We start from the raw sequence: 23,807 nt of genomic DNA on the forward strand, positions 1-23,807 counted from the left end.
TTGCTTGTCGTAATACATCGGAAAAAGTAAAAGGTTTAAGTCTTCTGCTGCACTTTCTAGTGGTGCCTTTTCTTTTTCGTTTTAGCGCACTTCCACCTCTTGCTGTGCCCCCTTTGGCTAACGATCCCCTACCTAACCTCCTTCGATTTCTTCGCCTAGTCTGCCGTCTCCTCCTCCTCCTGCCTTCGGTTGTTCCGGCACCAAGCTTCAATTTCGCGTTCATTGCGCTTGCAACCGCCCAGGAAGCGAGCCTCTCACCAATAGGAACACCTTTTGTTTTGAACCTTGCCCACGCCTCGTTTGCTAATACTCTGTCAGCAGTGTGTCGAGATGAAAGATCTTTGCTCTTACTGTAGGCAATATCGTGTTGTTTACAAGCTTGATCCAATAGGTTGATTCCTTGATCCTTCCTTTCCAACCTTTCCTTCAATCTTGTACCAGGTCCACAAAATTGGTATCCTCCAGGCAGGTGAAGTTCTAGCGGAAGAGAGTTTATAGCACGATTAAGCAGACCACATCCTCTAGTGATCCTACGCATACTGAGCAGGTCTTACAAATATGAACACCTTATATACGATTCTTCATTTCACTTTTGTCCCCCAGTGTGTGAAGATGAAATTTAAAAAGCACCGTGACACTTTTGTTGTGGACAATGCTGTGGAAAAACTCATTCAATCCACTTCGGATGGAATTAAATCCAAAGAAGTGAAAAAACATAGTGAACTCCTTCCTCAATCCATTCGAGGCATCATTTGTGGTCCATCTAACTGTGGAAAAACAAATTTGATGTTTAGCCTTTTGACTGAACCAAAGGGATTAAAGTATGCTAATGTATATGTGTTTAGTAAATCATTGCTGCAACCTAAATACAAGATGCTTGAACAAATAATGCAAAACCTGTCATGTATTGGTTATTTTTCATTTACTAACAGTGAAGATGTTCCCAATCCTGATGAAGCTAAAAAGGACTCAATAATGATATTTGATGACGTGGCCTGTGATAAACAAGACAATATGAAAGCATACTTCAGCATGGGAAGACATAGAGATGTAGATACGTTCTACTTGATCCAGACGTACACGCGGCTCCCTAAACATCTCCTTAGAGATAACGCCAATTTAATAATTCTTTTCAAGCAGGATGACTTAAATCTAAGACATGTATACAATGATCATGTTAATAGCGATATGACTTTTGATCAATTTAAGTGTTTGTGTCACACCTGTTGGAACAAACACAAGTATGGATTTGTAACCATAGATAAAGATTCTGAAATCAACAAAGGTCGTTACCGTTTAGGTCTTGATACCTATATAGTCGATATATAAAGGGCTCCTTTCAGCATTAATACACTAAACGTTAATCAGAGTGACAGTGAGAGGATGGAGAAGTATGGCAGTGCTCCGATGGCTCTTAGAGCTCCCAAGAAAAGAAAGCTAAGAGCGAAACGAGTAATCCGACGTATAGTGAAGAAATATCCAATACCAAACTTGAAGGAGCGGAACCAAGACAGTGCTAACAAGCACGAACATATAGTAAAAAATGAACTACTTAGACTAACAAATGCTGTGCGTAAAAAGTTTCAACAATTGAAGCATAATGCTGATTATGTTGAGAGGTTGTTAGAAGTGCAAGCTAAACCCATAGTCAAACCCCTGCAAGAGACAGTAGAGAGACGTTTGAAGGAACAGCAGTACTATTATAAACCTGTTAAAAAAGAAGAACTAGACTTTGTGGTTAAAAAAGATGATCAGAGTACAACTATGGATAGAACTTTTGTACAAGACGAAGAAAAGGAGGATGACTTCAATAAGTCCTTAGATGTGTCTACTCAAACCATTAAACCCAATCAGCTGGATACGTATTTAAAAAGGCTTTCCAATCCTCAAACAAAAGATAAAATGGACACGACTTATGGTGTTCGACTTGATGGAAGGGGTAATACGACAATTGGTGATTCTAGAATAAAAATTACAAATTCAAAGATACAGGTAAGGAATCACAGCTTTGAAACAACTCCAGGACTCCTTGAATTACTATTCATGCAGGTTCCTGATAAGGATATAGTAGAAAGGCAGGATTTGACAGTGTACAAAAAGATCCTTCAAGACACCAATGCACACCGACAGATGTATTCTGCTGAAAAACCGGTAAATGCAAATAGGGGCAAAAAGTACTTAAGCGTAATATCGGTACTTTTTCCACCAAAGCAAGGCATGACCGTTACAACACCGGAACACGCTAGTGGAAGTGGTATAACTGTTGACAACGTGGACAGGTACACATCTGATGTGAATTTACTGGTGAAGCGACTTAAAACCTTGGTTTTGTCACAAGAAGCCGGTCACAACGCTCATAGCGAAGAAATAGACTATATTATAGAGTTGCTTCAACTAAACGGAATTATCGCTTAAGTGTTCATAGGTAATAAAGGCATTATGAATAAAAGAAAGAAGACAATGTCAAGTCAAGCAGATGCTGCCAAGAGAGGTATTGTTAATGAGTTACACAAACCAGCTAGGAAAAACTTTGTCAGAAGAAAGGTTTTTGTTCGAGGTATTGACGATTTGTGGCAAGTCGACTTGATAGAAATGATACCTTACTCAAAAGCGAATAAAGGGAAAAAGTATATCCTAATGATAATTGATGTTCTTTCAAAGTATGCATGGGCGGTTCCTTTAGACAACAAGAAAGGGAAGACAGTGGCCTCAGCTATGGAAAATGTTTTGAAAAACAGCGGAAGAATACCACAAAACATTCAAAGTGATCTTGGTACAGATTTTTATAATAAAGAATTTAAATCCTTAATGCAACGTTTTGCGATAAATCATTTCAGTACATTCACCCATTTGAAGGCCTCTGTGGTAGAAAGGCTGAATAAAACGATTAAAAATTGGATGTATAAGGAATTTGCTGTACAGGGAGATTATAGGTGGCTAGACATGCTTCCTCGTCTAATTTCCATGTACAATTCAAGGCTACATCGGACAACAGGCATGAGACCACGAGATGTTACATCGTTTCACGAGAGGGCATTGGTGAGGAAATTAAATCAAAACAAGGTACAAGGGATTCCAAAGCTAAGAGTCAATGATAAAGTCAGGGTTTCTAAGTATAAAACTTTGTTTGAAAAAGGTTACACCCCAAACTGGAGTACTGAATTATTTAAAATCATACGAGTGCGAAAATCTGTCCCACCAGTGTACTACCTGCAAGATGAAGAAGGGGACATTATCAAAGGGGCATTTTACGAACCAGAATTACAAAAGACAAATTACCCAGATACGTATTTGGTTGAAAAGGTTATAAAGCGCAAAGGAAACAAGATTTATGTCAAATGGCTTGGGTTTCCCTCACGCTACAACTCGTGGGCTTAAATAGTATATTAACCTGTTTCTCCCATCATTCTGGATTAGATCTTGTTATTGTAAACATATATTGTACAAGCTATGATTAGAAGACACATTATAGATAAGTTTGGACATGCTTTGTATCAAGAACAGAAGCATCACTTATCTGATGACGAAGATGATGCATATGTGATAAGTGAAGATGGATCAAAGAGGTTTAGAGCTGCAGTGGAACCTGACGTATCACGACAAAAGGTGTCTAAAGGCTATTTAAATCGTTTCTATGTGAACAAAGACGATTTGAATGAGGTGGAAGGAAAGTTAAAGACCTTTGTTGTTAGCCTCAAAGAGGCCCAGCAAGCAGTTAAGGATGTAAAACAATCAATAGTCTCCATAGAGGGTTCTATCAAGACCGAGCTAAAAGACATAAAGGAGAATCAGTTATCCTATCACGATAGACTAAACAACTTAGAAGAATCAGATGGGAAATCATCACAATTAATTGCTTCCTTGGATAACAAACTAATAAAGCTAGTTGAATCAGACGAGAAAACGTCTGCATCTTTATTATCTTTGGATGATAAGCTCAAGAAGCTGAAAGACTCGGATGAGAAAACGTCTACACATTTGTTATCTTTGGATAGAAATGTCAAAAAGCTGTTTGAATCAGATGAGAAAACGTCTGCATCTTTAGTATCTTTGGGTGATAAGCTCAATAAGCTACAAGACTCGGATGAGAAAGTTTCTACATCTTTGATGTCTTTGGATAAAAGATTCAAGAAGCTACATGATTCAGACGGGAAACAATCTAAATCGCTAGTATCCTTAGATGAAGAGGTAAAGAAGCTGCAAGAATCAGATGAGAAAACATCAAAATTATTAAGGACCATTGATGAAAGGCTAAACACGTTGGATAAATCAGATGCCGAAACTTTAAAATTTTTTGCAACTATTGATAGAAAGCTCACTGCATTACTTACGACAACAGGATTATCCATCTCTTAAAATTTCTAGCATGTATAAATAAATGGAAACCTGTCTAGACTTGTTGTCAAAGCCTTCTTTATACAACAACGTTATATAATCGCAAAAAAAGAGATCCAAGAGGTTCAATGGATTTGTCCTTGGCGCTCAGCATCCGCCTCGTAAGGTCAATGATCGTACTAAGACCTGTCCAGACCTGCAAATACACTGCATATAAAACCTAGAACTGGTTTGCTGGTTCAGTCAGTATGAACGCGTCAGTGAAGCGGTCGGCACCAGTTCCACGTAAAGATCTATCGCGAGTGAAACGCAAACGTACTAAAGCTCCCCCTATACCCCCAGTGCATAACGTAATATACTCAGATGTAAATACTATGGACATTGACCAGCTTCTTGCATCTCTAACTGGTGAGACTCTACAAGACGTATCTGATTCTGTACACACAACAGCAGGTGCAAGTGCGATCCAAGCGAATTACTATACCCGCGAGTGTTCAACAGTTTGCAGTGAAAATGGTAATGCAGTGGAAGAGGATGAGGATTACGATTCAAAGGAAGTGGAAGAGTATCGACCGGAACAGCCGTCAATCGTACAACAGAAAATACCAGCCCACTCCAATTCGGCAAAATCTGGCACACGCGCCAGGTCGAGCCAGGTTTTTCGTCAGAAAGGTCATCAAGAAAAACTTCATGCCTCGATTTTGCCATCACTGTCATCACAACTGCCACCACCGCCGCCGCCACCACCACCACCACCTCAACGTTCGCAACAACTATTATCAAATACATCAGCACCTAAGCTATCTACGTCGCCGACCACACTATCGACTTCACCTCCAGTGTCATACGTGTGTTCTTCTTCGACGTCTACTTCAACACCTGTGATGACAACATCTGTGGTGAGTCACTCTCATAGTTCACACAAAGCAGCTGTGCGTTCTAACCAGCAGTCTAACTCATGGGAACCACGTCTTTTACTCAGACAGATTTACAAAGTTGCAAGCCAGGCTCATGCGGTTGTTGGTCTTGATTCTATTAAAGACTTTTCTCCTTCTATTTGTTTAGTGAATAATGAAACCTCAATTGAATTGACATTTGAAGATCTTTTAAGTCTGCAAAGCTCTACAGTTCACCACTCTGTCAACAACTTTTACTCCAATGAAACTCCATTCAATCCATTCTATCTACATACAGTCATATTGGAACCCAGACCAAATGGATTAGTATCATTTTGTAACTATCGTCTGAGAAATAAGCCAGTTAATCACAATTTGAATTCTGTTACGCTTTCGAGAGCTTCTAGTGAATCTGATATTATTCGACAGACTCCCAGAGTGGTTCTACAAAATGATGGATGGATTTCTTTAAAACGCTTGTTCCCATCCCTTGAAAGCTACTTTAATATCCTACTTGAAATAAACCCAACTGTGCAGTTTCTGATCTCTCGTTACACACGATATTTTACCAAACACTATAAGGTAATGGCCTTGCTTTCTTCAAACACTACAAATGACTTGACTTCAATGACTTTGGATAAACAACTCGTTCGACACATTACAAGTGATTTGCCACGTTTACTTTCTGACTTGAATGAAAGGAGGTTGCCTGCAGAGACTCAAGATTTTTGGTATGAACGGACTGCACTCAGGACATCAATGATGCCGTGGATAGACAGTGAGGTACGCCGCTTTTGTGCAGCAAACATTACCGAAGCTGTGATGGAGAACTTAAAATACTTGTCAAAATGGTAAAGAGAAAATTGCTGTATTCAATGTATCTTATGGTAATATATTTGTATTACAAACTTTGGTTTTCTTTATTTGTTTACCCTTTCCTTCAGCTAAGCTAGCAACAACACAGTAGAGGATTGACTTTACTTTTCTTAGCATCCATAGCAATAATACTTTTTAAAGTAATTTTTCAGAGGGTGTTTGGAAAACTTTTAAATAATGGGTTTAGCAACAAACAAAGTAGTCAAGTTTAACATAAGTTTATTTGAAAGATAAATGCTATATAGATAACACCAACATAACAGGTAACCATAAACATTTTATATGTGTTTATTATATACAACTCTAGCGTTACATAAATGTGTTAAGATTAGTAAACATGTAATAGTAAAACAAATACAGATCGAAAAAGGTTGTTAGTACATTACAAAATATTCATGAAATGTGCACAATAATATACATGTGTTAAATATCATAATGCTAAGCATTATCTTACTTTGTTATATCATGTTATTAAGTTATATTTTAGCTATATACTACTAGAATTCAGTTCTCAAGTAGATAAACAACTCTTATAGAGTATAGACAACAAAAAGGCATGAGTTCATCAAATTATTTTACAATAGCTAGGGTTTACAATAAAACATAATATATAAACAGAAACGCAAAAAACAAACACAGTAAACGTGAAATTGTATGGTTTAAAAAAAAAAAAAACTTGACCAACAGCCTCATTGTTCAAATATGCTGGACTAGCGTATGTCACTCTCTATACGGATCATAAAGTTCTGTACGGTTAAACATTGTCACTGGAGATGCGGGGCTGTCTTCATCACTATCATATAACATGTTGTTATTGTCTCTACAGTCAAAGTAGTTTAGAAATGTAAACAATGGTCGAAATACACAGTAGTCACACCAGTTATTTTCTTGTTTAACCACTGCATCAATTAGCCTGTTAGAGTTAACTTCAAAATGCTGTACAACATGTACAAATGCCAACCCCTTTTCGTGCCAATAACTTTGATAGTCAATATCATTATCGTCTTTTAGTGTAAAAAGGTTAAAAAAGCAGCCTCGACAATACTTCATAGGACGTTCTGTTTGTATTGTTTCATAGTAGTCCACATTTATATGACAATTATTACCATAGTAATTTCGACTCCAAAACTCTGGTTCCTCCAGAGGATGGTTCATGAGCATGACAAACTGATAACTATCAATTTGCATAAAGTCGATATCTCTAAACTCATAACTTTTTATTAAATCTCTGTTGACTGTTGTAGTTTTTATCCAAGTCCGTTTAATAGAGCTTCTCAACTCTGTGTGCATGAGGGAAGGGAGTATCGAAAACATTTCGATATCCTCGATTCTTTCGTATTCTTTTTCATATGGAATAGTACGGGCAACGGCATCCATACTCAATGAATACAACATTCTGACTACTCCTAAAGAGTGCTGATCAACCATCGAGCTAAGACTGACTACAATCATATTCTGACGATCCTCCATCGTCATTTTGACGAGCTCGATAATGCCCATACGCCAAAGTTCTAATTTTGTCCTGCAACACTATGCGTTTGTTATCATTGGCTGACAGAGAGAGTTTATCAACTGTTCTAGAGGTGAGTTGAAATGTCTTGCTTCTTATCTGGTTAAATGTCGCTCTGTACTGTTTATCTTCAAACAGTGCCTTCTTGTAGTGATCAAATGAAATTTTGTTTTCGACATAGCGTTTGCTTATTCCCTTACACTTTTTCTTTGCCGTTGTCTGTTGGCTGGAGTTGAACCTGTAGCAGTACATTTTACAACGCAATCCTACGTACTCAAATAGCTGTCTTCCTTTGCATTCATCCTTAAATGTGCCTATTTGAGGAATCGCTCCTTCCAGCCACAGCTCATGCTCCTTGGGATAGCATGACCTATCCAGTACATCTCCCAATCTTTCCTTCAATTCATTATTTAGGTTTAACTTGGTAATTATGGTATATAACAGAGAATCAGTATCAGAATAGTTAACATACACTTCAAAGTCTGGCGGAGCTAGTTTTTTCTTCATAACCATATAATGAAACCAGTTCATATGAACTTTTGCTTTGTCGAGAACTACTGAACCAACATAGACTGGCTTGTTTAATACTACCTTTTGTCTTCTTAAACGTACCGCGACCACACCATCAGCGATAATGCTTCTGTCAACAAATCTTGCTTGACGTGACAGCTTCTGGAACGCTTCATCAGAAGTTACTATTCTAATATCTACACGATTGCGCACGTTTTCTAACGTCTTTCCAAACACACTATTATTCATAAACTTGTAGAAATTTTTGGAAAACTCATTCGTAGATTCAGCTCTTAATGTGGTGTTTTTGTCGATGAACTTTTCCATCCACGGCGACTGGGAGAATCGCAACGCTCTGTGAACTTTTGTAATTTTCAAGCCTAGTTTGACTGCCTGCTGGAACACTGTATAGTGAGCGATATAGTGTTTTTTATCTTCAAGCGTAGCAAGTAGTTTTCCCTGATTATCCACATCTTTTTGTTCTGGTAGAATGGGGAAGTCGTTCATTAGATCGTGCAAGTGCTCTGGCACTGTGACATCACATTCTAGTAAAAGTCCATACGGCGAATCTTCAGGTAAGTTTGACCAATTAAGATCATCAACATCATTTACAAACTCAAAATTTCCAGTTGGAAGGTGTTTTTTCATTTGGCTTCCATACAAGTTTATGCAGTCCAAATACAACATATATTTGGTTTCTTTGTTTGGATCATAGTCTTCGCTGTTCTCTAAAAGTGGGTTGTTGGCTTTTTCATAGCGGTGGCAGCATTGTACCAAACCGCCTCTAATCGCACTTTCAAACATTAAGAAATGGTCATAGTTCGTCAACAATTCCAAAGTTACACCAGTCATACGTAGCATACTCTGCCATGCTAGACCTGGCGCTGTAAATGAATGACAACAGTCAATGTTATAGGTGGCTACACAGTTTTTGCGAAAGCATTGAATTATGTCCATTAAAAGACAAACATCCAATAACAGATAAAAATCATGGTATTGTCCAAAATTTTTCATTTTCATTGTATTCCAAGTGTGTTGGGCATGTTGATATTCTGCATCCGTAACTTCCGAGTCATTGAGGGCATTGTAAAAGCTTTCACGTGGTGGTAGTGCTTCCTCACTGAATACAGCAAAGTCTTTTACATAATCATAGGGATAAATCCCTTTTCTTTTAATCAACTCCACATGCTGTTCTGGCACAAGCTTGGATGACTCTACGAGTTCCATCGGTGTGAGATACGAAGCGAGATTCGCAAGGCTGTCCGCCATTAGGCGAAATGAATCCAAAAACCTAAGCCACATCCTCCCAATCTTTATCGATATACTGATGAATCTTTCTGAATTACTAGGGATCACTTTTATTTCGCTGTTGGGTAGTACTGCCAAGTTCTTAATAATGAATGCTTCGTCGTATGAAGAAAGGTTGTGAAAGTATATTGGTATGAAGTTTGGAAGTTGACAGCGGGTGTTACACAACGAGCACAAGGTATAACGGAACTGACCTGTTATATGGTCGTGGTCCCGGCATTTCCTTGACTGAACCAATGTCTCATCAAATGCTATTTCACACAGCTCGCAGTTTGTCGCTTCATCATGCCGTTTCTGTTGTTCATCACTTAATGCAATCATGCTCACATTTTTCGTGTACAGCTTTTCTACTTTTACAGCTAGCTCCTGCATTTGTAAAAGGAATTCTTTTGCAGCCGATTCCGATCTGTGTATGTAGGGTGAGGTGTTTATCTCAGCTTCCTCTAACAGCTCTTTGGGAAGGTTACTTGCTACGATATAAGCAAACGAGTTCGCCTCGTGCCGTTGATAGGCATTGTCTGTCGAGGGAACTGGATATAGTGTTGATTCGAAGTCAGCTGTGACTACAATTGGTACTTCAATTTGCATCTCGTAGCTAACAAATCTAAGTTTGCTTTTATGCTGCTCCGGCAAAATCACTTCACTTGGTTTTGATTTTCCACAGAGCATTAAATGTTCACTCAACCAGTGCTGAGGTGTCGGAACACAGCGCCTGTTTTCTTTAAAGGTGCTACACCTTTTACAGATTGTAATTTTGTTGCTGCCTTTTGTAATTTGTGGCTGCATAAGCTTTGTGAAATTCAATATTAACGTAAAATGAGCCTCTCCTTCATCATTTCTAACGAGAAGGAGATCAAAATGGTCTTGCTGCTCATCAACTATCCTGAGTGGTGTAATATGGGCATTTTCGTCCAGTTCGAAGATGTTTACGCTAGTGTTGATGTTTTGTTTTTCAAATTTTTTCATTTGTGAAATGGGCGTTGGAAATGAAATACCATCAAAGTTGTAATGTGTTTCACACTCCCTAAAGCTATGCTCAGTAAGCACTGAGTCATAACGTATATTAGGTAGACATTTGGCTAATATACAATACATGAAACAACAATCATTGCTGTTTTTTACATTTAAAATGCATTTCCTTTTAGCAATTTTTGGGGGCAGTGGCAGATAGCCACTTCCAGCAGGCAATGCATATGAAAATTTGCTTAGTCTAAGTGTGAGGCTCTTTACCTCATGCAAAGTCCATCCACTGCCTTTCACCTGCGCTTCAGACTCCTCACGAAGCAGTTTGCTGGCGTCCTTCTTCAGCAGCTCTTGTAGCTCATCACAGGCGCTGTGTATAAGCCTCGACGTGGTCTTGAAGTTCATAAGTTCGCAATGTCCTTCAGGATGGCAGTAGACGGCCTCCAGTACGACGTTGTACTTGAGGGATTTGGTGACACGCAGCTCATCTTGTAGTATATCGAGCACCACTTCGTTAGCAGCTTCAATAAATGGCGGTAGGTCCTTGTAGAGGTTTTCATTATTTTCTATGACATAGTCTTTGGCCGATTGAAGACCTTTTTTTAAATACCACGTCAGCCTTGTTGTTGAACTTGTATGTGATGATGGACTTGACAATACACTAGTCACAGGACGCTTAGTCACCTTTGGAGGTGGTAGTTTTCTTTTCAAGCCACTGCCACTGGGTACTGCTTTAATTTGCTGTGGAGGTGTCTGAATTGCTGCCTCGTGTGTCTCTCGTCTGTTGTCATTGTTGCTCGCTACTGCTGATGTGAAGTAGTCGTTCAACGCCAAACACATTTGCTGGTGACGGCTCCTTGCGGATGCACTAAGGAAATAGGCTTCTCGACAGATGGCACATTGTAGATACATCTAAAACATTAATTTCAAACATTAAGTACATTGCTCATGGTCTGCTATAGTTCTATTATATTTGGTTTGAGATTGTTTACGTTAAGTTTTAGAAAAAATACATTAATTTTTAGCACTTACCTATTTTATTATTTTAATTTAAGTTTTATTGCCTATGTTATCATATTCGGTATATGATTTCACAATTCAGATTCTTTAAGCTCATATTACACGCATTTTGTCTTTAGTTGTGTGGATTTCTTGCAACAATGAATGTTGCTTGGTTTAGTGTAGTTTTTGCTAGGACAATATGAGGTATTAAGGGGCTCTTTACATTCGACTATATTAAGTTATAAGCTCTCAAATAATAGTTTACTAAACGTAGTACCAAGAAGATATAAAACTGACAGGGCTTTCTACTTACATTGTTGTAGAAGTTTTCACAGCTAGACTGCTCAACATCTAAGCGGAACTTTGCAAGACGGCACGTGGGGAATGACTGCTCACTTCTAGCGCTGTGAATGTAAAAATAAAGTGTCAGTTGTCATATATAGTAGTTTCGTCAATACCAAAAATAAAGCATACTCCTTCCTAAGTAGATTTTTCATCATTATATAACAACTGAAGCTAGTTAGTTCTATCCACTGCATAGATCGTCAAATCAAAATCAAAATATCTTTATTCACCATCCATACTTGATTAGTGTCAATATGTTATATTTAAAACGTTTGTGATATAAGCTTAAAATATAATCACACAAAATTTATATTAACAATATCGAAATACCGAACAAAACTTAAGTTACAAAGTTTAGTTTTAAGCATTCGTGTTTTTCTTTACAATTTTTTTTCTTGCCAATTTAATAATTTTAAACTTTGTTAATGCGAATAAAGTGATTTTTTCATAGCCAATAATGCATTCACTAGTTATCTAGCCTAACAATAATGCGGAAATCATAGAATTACACATGGTAGAGAGATGGTTGTGTCTGCACTAGCAAACAGAGACAGCACTCAAGAGTTAGACACAAAGAACGAGCTTTAAAGTTGCTTAATCTATGCATATACTAAGCTACAGCTCTAAAGACAAAATCTACACTCATTTCTAAGCATGATTTATTTATTTTTCGAATTTTGCTAGCTTAACTTATGACAAAAAATGCGTATATGCAAGTTTTTCTAAAATAATCCTACATACTTGCTAAGTTCATAATACCTAATGATTTTTCTTTCTGATAGATATTAATTCGTTTTTTTTTTTTAGTACGTTTTCTTTCAAAACATTGTAGTATAGAAGTGTTCTTAATTTTTTCTATAGGGTATATAGGTTAAAAATCATTTATTAAGTAATAAAGACTAAACAGTGAACATATATATTTTAATAGATATATAGTTCAAAGAAATATTTATTGACTTTTATTTATGTAGCTACATCCCTAGTCACTAGGGTACTTTATATTTAATAGCTAGTTATTTGAACAAGGAAGAACCCTTAACCCTTGGCTAGCGTCATGATTTGTCCATTAAGAACAATATTAAATGCAAACACACACTAGCGGATTATTTATTTCTTTTTACACAAACTAGTTCTTGGTGACATTTGAAATAGAATGTTTGTATTGATTTGAGAGTGAAGAATATTTCAAATTGTATATAGTATTGATTAAGTGTATATTCAACATATAATCATGCGATAGCCAGAGATTGTATAATTAATCTATATTAATCGTATTATTAGAAGTTTATTTAGTCATATTTATTTATTGAATATATAATTGGTTTTTAAAGATCAACGTATTTCTAATCAAACAGATTTTTAGACATCTTTTAATATTCTAGCTACATACTTCACTTCAGATTTCTAATTTAACGAGCATTACCACGTTTTACAACACTCAGATTTGACATTAAATAATTGTAAATAATTTTGTAAGTTTTGAGTCTAGCTATTTAACGTTGCTCTTATGGTAAGGAGAGCAAGGAGTTATAGGAAAAGCTTAAATCTTATGGTCTTTTTAAAATCCTAGCAACTATATTGCAAACTACGATATGTTTGTACTTACAACTATGGAGAAGATGTTCTGGCATCACACAAGCGTAGACGACTTCGACTGATGCACGTACTGCCCCGGACGCACAAACTGACCGAGGTGCACGAGTTACTCACAATGCAAGCTGGAGTCGAATACAACTTTGCAGTGCCAATGGGCTGCTTTTATACAGTTTGTGTGAGGTCAGTGATTGTGGGGAGCCAGGATTGCTTATAAGCGGCATAAGCGTACATGGCTGCACAGTTCTCTGCACGCAACCGAACAGGTATGTCTCGTGTGCTTATGCATTAACTGTGAGAATAATCTTACTTGTATGATCTTTTAGTTTGTATATGCTTATTTAGCTTACACTTTTCTACTACTACTATAGCTCCATAATTGTATTTTCTAAGAGTGCTAGTTGTATATTCTTATTTGTTGCTGTGCTGATATTTGTTTTGCGTTAATGCATAATGATGCATTACTCTCATACCCTCCACTTACTCAAGGTTTCCCCCCTTTGTCTGTCCCAATATGTGTTTTTCTCTACACTGCTGCGTTTGCTATACTGTCTTGGTACTGCCTACATGTTATACTGACTAATATTTCTACTACTTGTTATATGAAACGGTATTCCTGACACATGATACAAGATAACATTGATTACAATATATCCATATGTTGTAGTGTAACAGTTTTGCTACACATTTAGCTATTTAGAGCTATTTGTAATATGTATATAGTTGCGCTACGATAGACTGCTATGTGTATGGTATTACGCTCTACTAATCGATATATGCAGCGATATACTTGTTACAATCTGCAAACCTTACTTGTTATATTTGTATATTATAAGTGCAACGGTTTTTCTATACATTTAGCTGTTATTACTAGCTGTTAAACGTTTTATATGTATCTAGTTGCCCTCCGTTGCGCTAATATTTCTATGATATTACACCTTGCGTTATATGCTGTGACATACTTGTTTCACGCAGCAATCTTCAATTGTACTATTTATGCTGTAGTGCTCCAGTTGTTTATGCATTGTCTATTAATGCTAAGCTAGTTAACTCGATAAATTTTCATTATATCAGTACTCGGCCTATAATATGGCATACTATTAGTACGACTTTTAAAACAGGATATTTTTTTTATAGATCATAATCATGGCCCTAGCAGCAAAACTCAACACCCTGGAGAAAGGACCATACCTCCCTAAGATCGACGTTTCGGCGCTTACTAACAAAGAGGGCTACTCCATTGTGGCAGGGAGGGCAGTAAACACCAAATACGGAGCGTCCATCGTCCTAGACATCCATGTGCCAGAAAAGAGTGCCGACTTCTGTATATTCTTACCGAAGCGGTTCAGCGAGGCGTTGAGTTCAGATGAACTGAAGGAAATCGCTGAGAGCAAGGCATATCGGGTTCAATACTTGGGGATGAGCGGGAACTCTCCGAATATAAAAATTTGGAAACAATAAATGTTTGATATTTGCTCACTGAATACGTATTTAGTTTATTCAGTCCTTTTTTAGTCTTAAGTACTATATGTAGATGTAGACATGTGTATTTTACGCAAGCGTTACTTAACTTAGTGTCAGCTCTCTAGGTCAGACAGGTTGCGCTGAGTTGCATTCATGACCTAGTGCGCCGAATTGAAAGTGAATTCACTTTCTACTGCAATCACTTGTACAGCCAGCCATGACATTCACCTCGCACTTATACTCGCAACAGCGGACTGATAATTACAGCTCTGCTGTAACCTCTACTTGTCTGCTAACCAATACTTACACACTTCTTATATATACAGTGCTTAGTGCCTACAGTCTACACAAACTAACATACAGTTTTAACCTGCACAAGTCGTCGTCGCTCGCTCGAGGACAAATCGTCCCCTGCCCACACTCGTATACTCATTCCCAACATCGCAGTCACTTTTATTCGCCGGAGAAAAAATCAGGCAACCCTATCTACTATTTTTAGCTGAACAACCCCAGGGTAGAGAAGTCGTTTTTAGTGAGAACCAATTACTTAAAGTCGTTAAAAATTATCAAATTGAATTAGTTGAAGTTATTAAAAGTCCAATGATCAAGCTTCCCAATGACCATCTTCGAAACATAAAAACGCTTCTGACTTTTCTCAGAATCAAATCGAAATCGGCTATCTTGGTGTGCGAGCACTATAACCACCCAGATTTATAATTATTTGTAAATACATTTAAAGTGCAGATTGAAGTAATTAAATCGGAACGATTCCAAAAAATCCAAAGATAGAAGAGATGAGTGTACATTTTCGATATAGATTAGTGTTTGAGTAAATTGATATCTTATATTAGCAGATAAGAAAAGAATATATATATATTTTTTTTATTATGAAAATGACATAACAATCCTAACTTAACCTGACCCAACTTGCTTTTAAAGGAGTAGGAGGACAGCTGACAGATTTTGACGCATAATTTAAAGTGTAAATTATGTTTGTTCCTTTGAAGCACAGAATTTGTTTACATAATCTGGTTCTTTCTAGTATAGTTTTATCTATACACTTTTTAAATGTAAGCTTATATTCCCATTTTAGATTAATCATAATTGTTCGGCTACCATTGGGAATGCACATCTCTCTCCGGATCCTATGATCTCATGGCGCTTGCAGATCAGCTGTACCGTACTAAGATCGGCACGGGATCTGCGCCTGCGCACTACATGGATCAGGTGATTCTCTTGCGCGTGCGTAGCTCGTATTATCTGACTGGGTCACTGTGTCAGTATTGTTGTGATTTTCATATCACAAACGTCATGTGACGGTTCGGTTGGGTAACCGTTACACCATTGTGGAAGATCGAAGATTGTTCATTTTGCGAGGGTTTTTTATTCATAAACTCTGTAACAAAAGTGCAACTAGGTCCTAAATTTACGATCTGGCTTAAAGTTTTGTTGGGGTTATGACCGTATTGTTAGTGTCAAAATGCAAGATTAAACAATCATAAAAATGGTATAACTATATATAATTTATTAACATCGACTTCATGTTCGATTTTGAGTTATAGCCAATCACGTATCACTGATTAAATAATATGTAGATGTCTATAATTAAATATTTAGATAAATTTTCATCTACTATAAAATACAACAAACCATAAGCAAATCAAACGTTGTACACAAACCTAACCTCTTTTCCCCTTGTGCGCTTGCACAAAGCTGTTTGTCACCTCACAATCACACTTTTCCCTCCACATTGTGAGGCTGTGTCATTGAGGCGGATTATTCGCGGGTACTGCTCGATCAGCTGATTGAACAGCTGATTGATTGACAAGTGAATTGTGTGCGCCAAACTGCGTGTTATAGGCTGATAATAGACCCGTATCATACGTGTTACCAGGGCCAGGTGTGTCACACACGCACACACACATGCACACGTGGCTGTTGCAGCTTGTGCAATGTAATGCATAGATCGGAGTGTACTCGGTGTAAAGTATATCAACTGCATGCGATTTAGGGATTAAATGTACACAGTGTTTGCATTCTATTAGGGTTTATCGTCAATCAGTAAATTGGACTTGTTTACGGTATTGATTGGATTTGTGTCTATCTTAGCTACACTTCGAGGTTAAAATGTGTGGAAAAAATATGACTGATAAAATATGTCTGATACATCCGTATAAATTGGTACCGGTAATCATTGACCAAGTTAATAATTCTTTGTATGTATCAGTTAATCGGGTATTCTATGAATATTCTGAGTATAGTATGAATAGATAACAATTCCATCACTCATTAGATAGAAGGTTTTACAAAATAATTAAAGAGAGTCTGCATAAAATTGATTCCATAGAATTTAGTAAATTATTTGACCAATTTTTTATTGAAAAGTCCAGCCATTTTATTTAGAATCACAATAAACATGTAATGACTAAATTGAAACATTTTATTCAAAAGACATATTTAGCTCAGCTGTATCTTATTATACAGGCACATGCTGTGCGATCATAAGACAATAAATGTACCGTTACGTTACGGTATAAATCACAGGCGCAAGCACGTTGAAATATCATGGTCTTGATACATCAATGTCTGGACGACCAGATCGAGATGATACCACCGAGCTACCGTAATGGTTAATTAAATCAAAACGGGTGTATGTTTGGTATTACAACCCAAAATATAAGTGAGAGTGGAGAATGAATGTAGAAAGAAATGAGGTGGTTTGTTTAGCTTTGTTACCTAATAATATCCATCGTTTAGCCAACGAGGACAATTTATTGAGAGACAGGAGATTGGGGACAGTATGTTTTTGGCATAAGTCAAACGAACCCTCTATATTCCTATTGTGACGACGAAACTAAGACAACTTTCACTCAAATAGTGGAAGATAAGTGAAATCCTTTTTGTAGCTCTGACAAATGCTATAACCAGGACCATTTATTCTAACCCAATAATCATGGACAGCTGGGTTTACTGAAACTCATAAACCTATTGATTTTTCCAAAAATTTATACTAAATCGCAACTTAAGTCAACATAACAATTCGAACGCCAGCAGTACGCGGCGTTGCGCGGACGCAGCTGATTGATAACACGCATGCGCAGCGGAAGCGACAACTGCGACGTGTGACGCAACTGCGCATGCGCGGTACAGTTAGACCGTCCTGATCACAGCACAGGTTGGCCGCCCCGGGGCTGCTCAAAATTGGCCTGCATCTTGTTTTTCGACTTCTGATTGATACTGGTCGATACGTGACGTGTAACTAGTAATTTTGAGGTTGCTGAGAGCTAAATTTTGTGAGCTTAGAATTGAGATTTTAGATCGAATTCTTCACATATGCGGTTGGAGTTTGTACTGGGACAGATAGGTCGATGGGTTCAGTTATGTACGTATTGTGCATTACATTAATATGTTTTTGCTTTGAGTTCATTGTGTTCTTAATAATTACACGGGGTAAGACAATTCTGAATAGAATTCTCATTGAGAGGTTAAGGATTAAATTGTGGAATAACCCTTAGTTAACCTAAGTGTTGAAACTTTATGCTGGGCATATTTCTTGCCCAATTTGTCATCAGCAAATGTAGATTTAAAATTACGTTTGTGTACTGTCTTTAAATACCATATTTAATTGTTATATATTTATCAGCTGACTTTTTGTTTGTTTTTGTTTATGTGATGAGTTTTTGGAAATTGGTATTAAAACAGGGTTGATCTTATCTTGGTTTTATTTTATCTTCAAATAAGTTACAATGGCGACGAGGATGAGGAAGAACGGTAGAAAACATCAGGAACTAGAGGAGGAACGCATAGTGATACCGAACAAACCAATGTTTTGTTCTAATTTTGATAAATTCGATGAAGACAATGAGACATGGACATCCTACATGGTGAGAATAGATAATTTTTTTGACTTAAATGAAATCACATCAGAAGTAAAGAAAAAGCAGTATCTGATAAATTTGTTAACACCTAAAGTATTCCATGATCTAAGGATTAGCCTAAGCCCATCTAACACAGAAGATAAAAGTTACAATGAATTGTGTGAAACTTTACAAATATTACTTGAGCCTAAAGGTAGTATTATCGCGGAGCAACACAAATTCACTAAACGAGTCCAGAAACCTTGTGAATCTGTGGGTAGTTTTGCCAAAGACCTAAAAAACTTAGCCAGTAAATGTGATTTCAAATGTCCACAATGTTTCTCTTCGACAACTGACGTACACTTGCGGCAGCAGTTTATTTCGGGGCTTCATGATGAAAAGTTGTTGTCAAGATTAATGGAAATTCATGAAAATAAAAACTTTAACCAGTGTATTGAAATAGCTAGTAACTTTGAACAGATTAAAAGTGAAACTGCAAAAATCCAAGAATCAAATTTGTATTCAAAAGTGGAAGAACAATTTCAGATTCAAGGAAGGAGGAACACTGGATATTCGCAAGGAAGAAAGGGTACTACAGCTTGTTTCAGGTGTGGAGGAAACCATCACGTTAGTATCTGTGAAATTCCTAAAGACATAAATTGTTGGAATTGCGACAGAAAGGGACATCTCAGCAAAGTTTGTTGGAGAAAGAAGCAAAACATGCTACAAACTGACGACGCTTCACCAGATAATGAATATGACGATGAGGGTGAGTGTCAAAATGTACCATTCATGTCTATGTTATCCATTGTAGATAGGCAGAAAAAAAGTAGTAAACTATCTAAACTGTGTGATAGTATTTATCAACCAGAAGCTGTCAACAGGCCGAGGAAAATTATGTTAGAATGCACCATTGATGACAAGCGTAACTATTTTGAGTTGGATACTGGTGCTGCGGTGAGTACAATACCTTTACATCTGTTTCGAAAATTATTTCCAGAAAAGATTCTAAATAGAACAAGAATACGGTTAGGGACATATACAGGAGAAATGATTCGCCCCGTAGGTTTTGCAACAGTCAAAATTTGTTATAAAGATCAGATGTCTGTGGGCAACCTATACGTTATTCGGGGAAATGTAGACAGTGTATTTGGAAGGGAATGGTTGAAACTATTCAACATTGAGCTTCAGAAAGAGAATGACCACAGAACTAAGAAGGATGGAAACATAGTGGAATACAATAAGTCATTGACAGGAGGCCGGTACCACGATAGGAAGGGATTTAATCACCCGGCACTCGACCAGATATCCAAAGAGCCTGAGACTCGATTGGCCACCAAGAGACAGGCGAGAGATAAAGCTAGAGAAATCAGGACGAAGGAACTAGAAAGTCACCAGCTTTACAGCAAATATAACTTTAAAAACCACGATGTATACTCCACTCCAAAAATAGCTAGCTCTGCCACCAATAGTAGATCTCAGCTGTGCTCAAAGAACAGCTATAAATCGTCAAATTGTACTTCTGAGGACTCTATGGAGGAGGTCAACAGCATGCAAGTTGCCAGTATTGATCCAAGGGAATGTGAGGAGAAGTTCTGCAAAGCTGTGGTGACCAAAGCACATCTGGACAGTGTGAAGAAGGCTAGAGTAGAGCAAGAACAACTAGGTGAAGAGCAGAAAACTCTAGAAGAACTAGAAGGTGTCCTACAACATAAATATGGGTATGTAGATATTCGGTTGAAGCGAGTCCTAGAAGAATGTAATGGGTTGTTGGATGAGCTACGAGGACTCAAGTTAGAGTTAATGAAAGGGAGAGCTGCATGAGTTCTACACCAATGACAGGGACGATATACAACAAAATAATTAATAGAGCTCAGGTTAATTTTAAGGGGGAAGTGTTGTACTGTCTTTAAATACCATATTTAATTGTAATATTTATCAGCTGACTTTTTGTTTGTTTTTGTTTATGTGATGAGTTTTTGGAAATTGGTATTAAAACAGGGTTGATCTTATCTTGGTTTTATTTTATCTTCAAATAAGTTACAGTTTGTGACTTGATAGTCCCAAAAATTAAAAGACAAGATCAATAAAAACAAGTGTTATTTTCTTTTTACAACTCAAACTAAATAAGATAGTCAGATATTTATAATTTATAGATAATTCTTAACATGTGAGGTAATTCATTACATATTTTTGACAAAACTAGTAGGCCTAGTTCAAAATATTTTCCATGGCAAACTAGTAATTGAATTTTCAATAAATTGATTATATTCAAGTTTTATAACCTGCAATATACTGAGCGTTTGCAGAAAATTGGCGGTTACGTCAGGATTTTATGTGTTCCAATAAATCTTTGCCAACAATCAAGTAGCAGATGTTGAGCTAACTTGTAAAGTTCGGTTCTTAATACAGCTTTCAGATATTTGATTTAATATGAACATTTAACCACTGCATTGTTAAAGTATTCTTTCGTATAAACCTTGTTTTAATAAAAAATAATTACATGGGTTTAATAAATTACTGATTTAGTTGAAATTAAAATACCCCCGCCGCAGCAAACCTGCCGTCTAAGCGAATTTCCATTTGTCCGAATTGATTTTCAATTGATCTATTTAAATAACATTAGGTTAAACGAGTACCTAGGTTTGCTGCTACAAGGAAACTAATAAAGTAGTGTGTTTTTAGTAAAATATTGATAGCTTACTATAAAATAAATAAATTTGCCAAGTTTGATCAAAATATATCCATAAAGAAGCAAACTACAACATTTTACAATATTCTCCATAAGAATAACATGGGAATTTTAAATTTACCATTTTTTTAGTTTTTCCCGTAACCAATAACTGTACAAAAACACTTTGATATACTGAATTGTTTGTTTTTTTAAGCTCTTTAAGAAGGTTTAGAGAAAAATTGGGAAATTTTGTGGTTTGAGGGTAAGAAGTGAGAAAAACCAATTTTTACCCCATAAAACCCCCCATAAAACTCTGTTCCCCTGGTCCGATCATGCTGGATCGCGAACTCATTCAAGTTTATCCCGCCTTACACCTTCAAACCAAATTTCATCAAAATCGGATAAAAACTACTCAAGTTATCGTGTTCACGGACACATATATATATATATAAATCTATATATATATATATATATATATATATATACCTATATATATATATACATATATAAACATTTGAACGAATGGTGTTTTTGGCCTCTGGGGACATTAAAATGAAAAAGTAAATCGGTCCCGGGCCTAAGTCTTACCATGAGACCTACGGTAATAGCTACTTCCCTATAGGGAAATTCGCTAATATAAATTCAATACGATGTAAAATAAGGAAATCTTCACACACCCGTTTTTTATATTCTTATGTACCACAATACCTCATATAATCATACTTATTAATTTTATATGTTATATTTATTATTATTTAGTTATCTTTGCTAATTTTACTTTCAAAGGGTACACACAAATAAAATGCAGGGCTTAAAAGGGGTTCAAATCCATACAAAGGAGTTGGTAAAATATATTTAATTACTAGCTGTGTACCCGTTCTACGCACGGGGATCTTATAATATTCAGTTGAAACCTTCTTATATAACGAACAGCAGTTGGTTTGCATATTTTAAGATATGCTGGCCAAACTATTATACATAGCTTCATTTTATGTTGTTTTTTGTTGTTCCGGATCGGTATGACAATCAATAAAAGGTTAAATTACCTCTGTGTCTGCCGGTCGATCCTATAACGGTAGGCTTACTTTTATTTTTACTATCTGATCTCGTTTGCATGGCTCAATCACGTCCTGGTTGAAGTTCGTTCGCTACGCTCACTCACCTGTATGTTGGAGCTCGTTCGCTGCGCTCACTTTCCTTCAGGTTAGCTCGTTCGCTACGCTCACTTGCCTTCAGGTTAGCTCGTTCGCTACGCTCACTCGCCTCCAGGTTGCAAATTAGCTGTTGTCATAAATGTAAAAGAAATAATAGTGCTAGTGCTGCACCCTGTTGGTAATCCTTGTAACTTTAATGCTATTGAACATCACAGAACAGAACCAACTTGTTTAATTGAAACAGCTGTTAAGATTCAATAATTTCATTTCTCATAAGGTTAACATGGGCTTCCAGAAATTCCACGTCAAAAATCGACAAAAACTTGATTTTCAAGGGTTTACTGTTAAATATCTAACTGTCTCATATTCGATGAAATACGTCTAAAACCATCTCATATATGTATAGTATTTGGAAAATAAGTTTCAGGCGGGACAGTGCTATAGTTATTGAGGAGTAGTTGTAATAAAGTGCGTATTTTAGCGTTACCAAGAGAATGACAGATAGACAGACAGACAGACAGACAGAAATTGAGATAAGGTTTGATTCGGTTTCTCTGACCTATGAAATGTAAAAATAACCAAAAAGTTCATTATTCTAAGCAATGTACAGACAAAACTCTAATTTTATTTATATAGATAATTACAAAATATATATACATAAACAACTAACACTAAATTAATAAGTAAATCTAGATTACAATCAAACTTTGCCCTAATTTAAAAATTAGTGTTTGCGCTATGAATTTTATATTGGTATTGTTGGTAAACTAAAATATACATAATGAATAAACGGACATATACGAAATGTTGTACTGATAAAACAATTACTTTATTCACTATGCATCTTATATGAGTCTTGCAAGCAAACGTTTCTTAAAGTAATTTAAATACTTAATAAGCTCAAAAATAACTAAACTAATGATATATTTTCGAATAGTTTTACTTTGTTCCTATTTTGAAACCAAAACATTTTGTATATGTTTGTAAAATATTGTGTTCCAAATTTTGTCGTTTGTACACACAGAACGCTGTTACACACTTACGGTTAAATATGTAGCAAAACCGAAGTATACTAATAGTTATTGTATACACGAAAGAATGGTATCAACTTTTTACACCAACATAGCGTGGTATACCATCTAAACAGATTGTAAAATTACCTGGATTGATACCGTCGAGCTCTAAGAGTTCTCTTAGAGTAATGCCATTGACTTTTCTCCGAGAAAAAAGCAATCAACATGTAAATCCCTTACGCATCTATTTGTGAATAGTTTTTTTTTAGAAATTGACGATACGAATTTGTATAGAATCAAAACTGTT

The 23,807-nt window shown here is 36.5% G+C and overlaps 2 protein-coding genes across 2 annotated transcripts; one reads left to right on the top strand and one right to left on the bottom strand.

The window, feature by feature from the left end:
- Window positions 1-7,539: 7,539 nt before the first annotated feature.
- Window positions 7,540-13,562, bottom strand: LOC128996550 (uncharacterized). Its single transcript, XM_054421939.1, has 3 exons — window positions 13,456-13,562; window positions 11,714-11,804; window positions 7,540-11,310 (listed from the first exon to the last, which is right to left on the bottom strand). Exons 1-3 carry the CDS (start codon window positions 13,560-13,562, stop codon window positions 7,540-7,542), a joined length of 3,969 nt encoding a protein of 1,322 aa, XP_054277914.1.
- A 35-nt stretch (window positions 13,563-13,597) lies between these two features.
- On the top strand, window positions 13,598-14,812 carry LOC128997110 (uncharacterized). The gene is made up of 2 exons (XM_054422689.1): window positions 13,598-13,604; window positions 14,476-14,812. Exon 2 carries the CDS (start codon window positions 14,485-14,487, stop codon window positions 14,797-14,799), a length of 315 nt encoding a protein of 104 aa, XP_054278664.1. The 5' UTR covers window positions 13,598-13,604; window positions 14,476-14,484; the 3' UTR covers window positions 14,800-14,812.
- Window positions 14,813-23,807: the final 8,995 nt, after the last annotated feature.

This window comes from Macrosteles quadrilineatus, unplaced genomic scaffold (genome assembly GCF_028750875.1).
Source record: "Macrosteles quadrilineatus isolate MER2022 unplaced genomic scaffold, UCM_ALF_1.0 Scaffold_6__1_contigs__length_79288215, whole genome shotgun sequence".
In the NCBI taxonomy this organism is placed as follows: Eukaryota; Metazoa; Arthropoda; class Insecta; order Hemiptera; family Cicadellidae; genus Macrosteles; species Macrosteles quadrilineatus.

Excerpts from the sequence above, each read along its gene's own strand:
- LOC128996550 (XM_054421939.1), bottom strand. The coding sequence starts at position 13,562 with ATGCCGCTTATAAGCAATCCTGGCTCCCCACAATCACTGACCTCACAC. Across the intron at positions 11,805-13,455 it reads ATTCGACTCCAGCTTGCATT|CGCTAGAAGTGAGCAGTCAT; the intron begins GTGAGTAACTCG and ends TTACATTCACAG. Across the intron at positions 11,311-11,713 it reads GTGAAAACTTCTACAACAAT|ATGTATCTACAATGTGCCAT; the intron begins GTAAGTAGAAAG and ends TTAATGTTTTAG.
- LOC128997110 (XM_054422689.1), top strand. The coding sequence starts at position 14,485 with ATGGCCCTAGCAGCAAAACTCAACACCCTGGAGAAAGGACCATACCTC.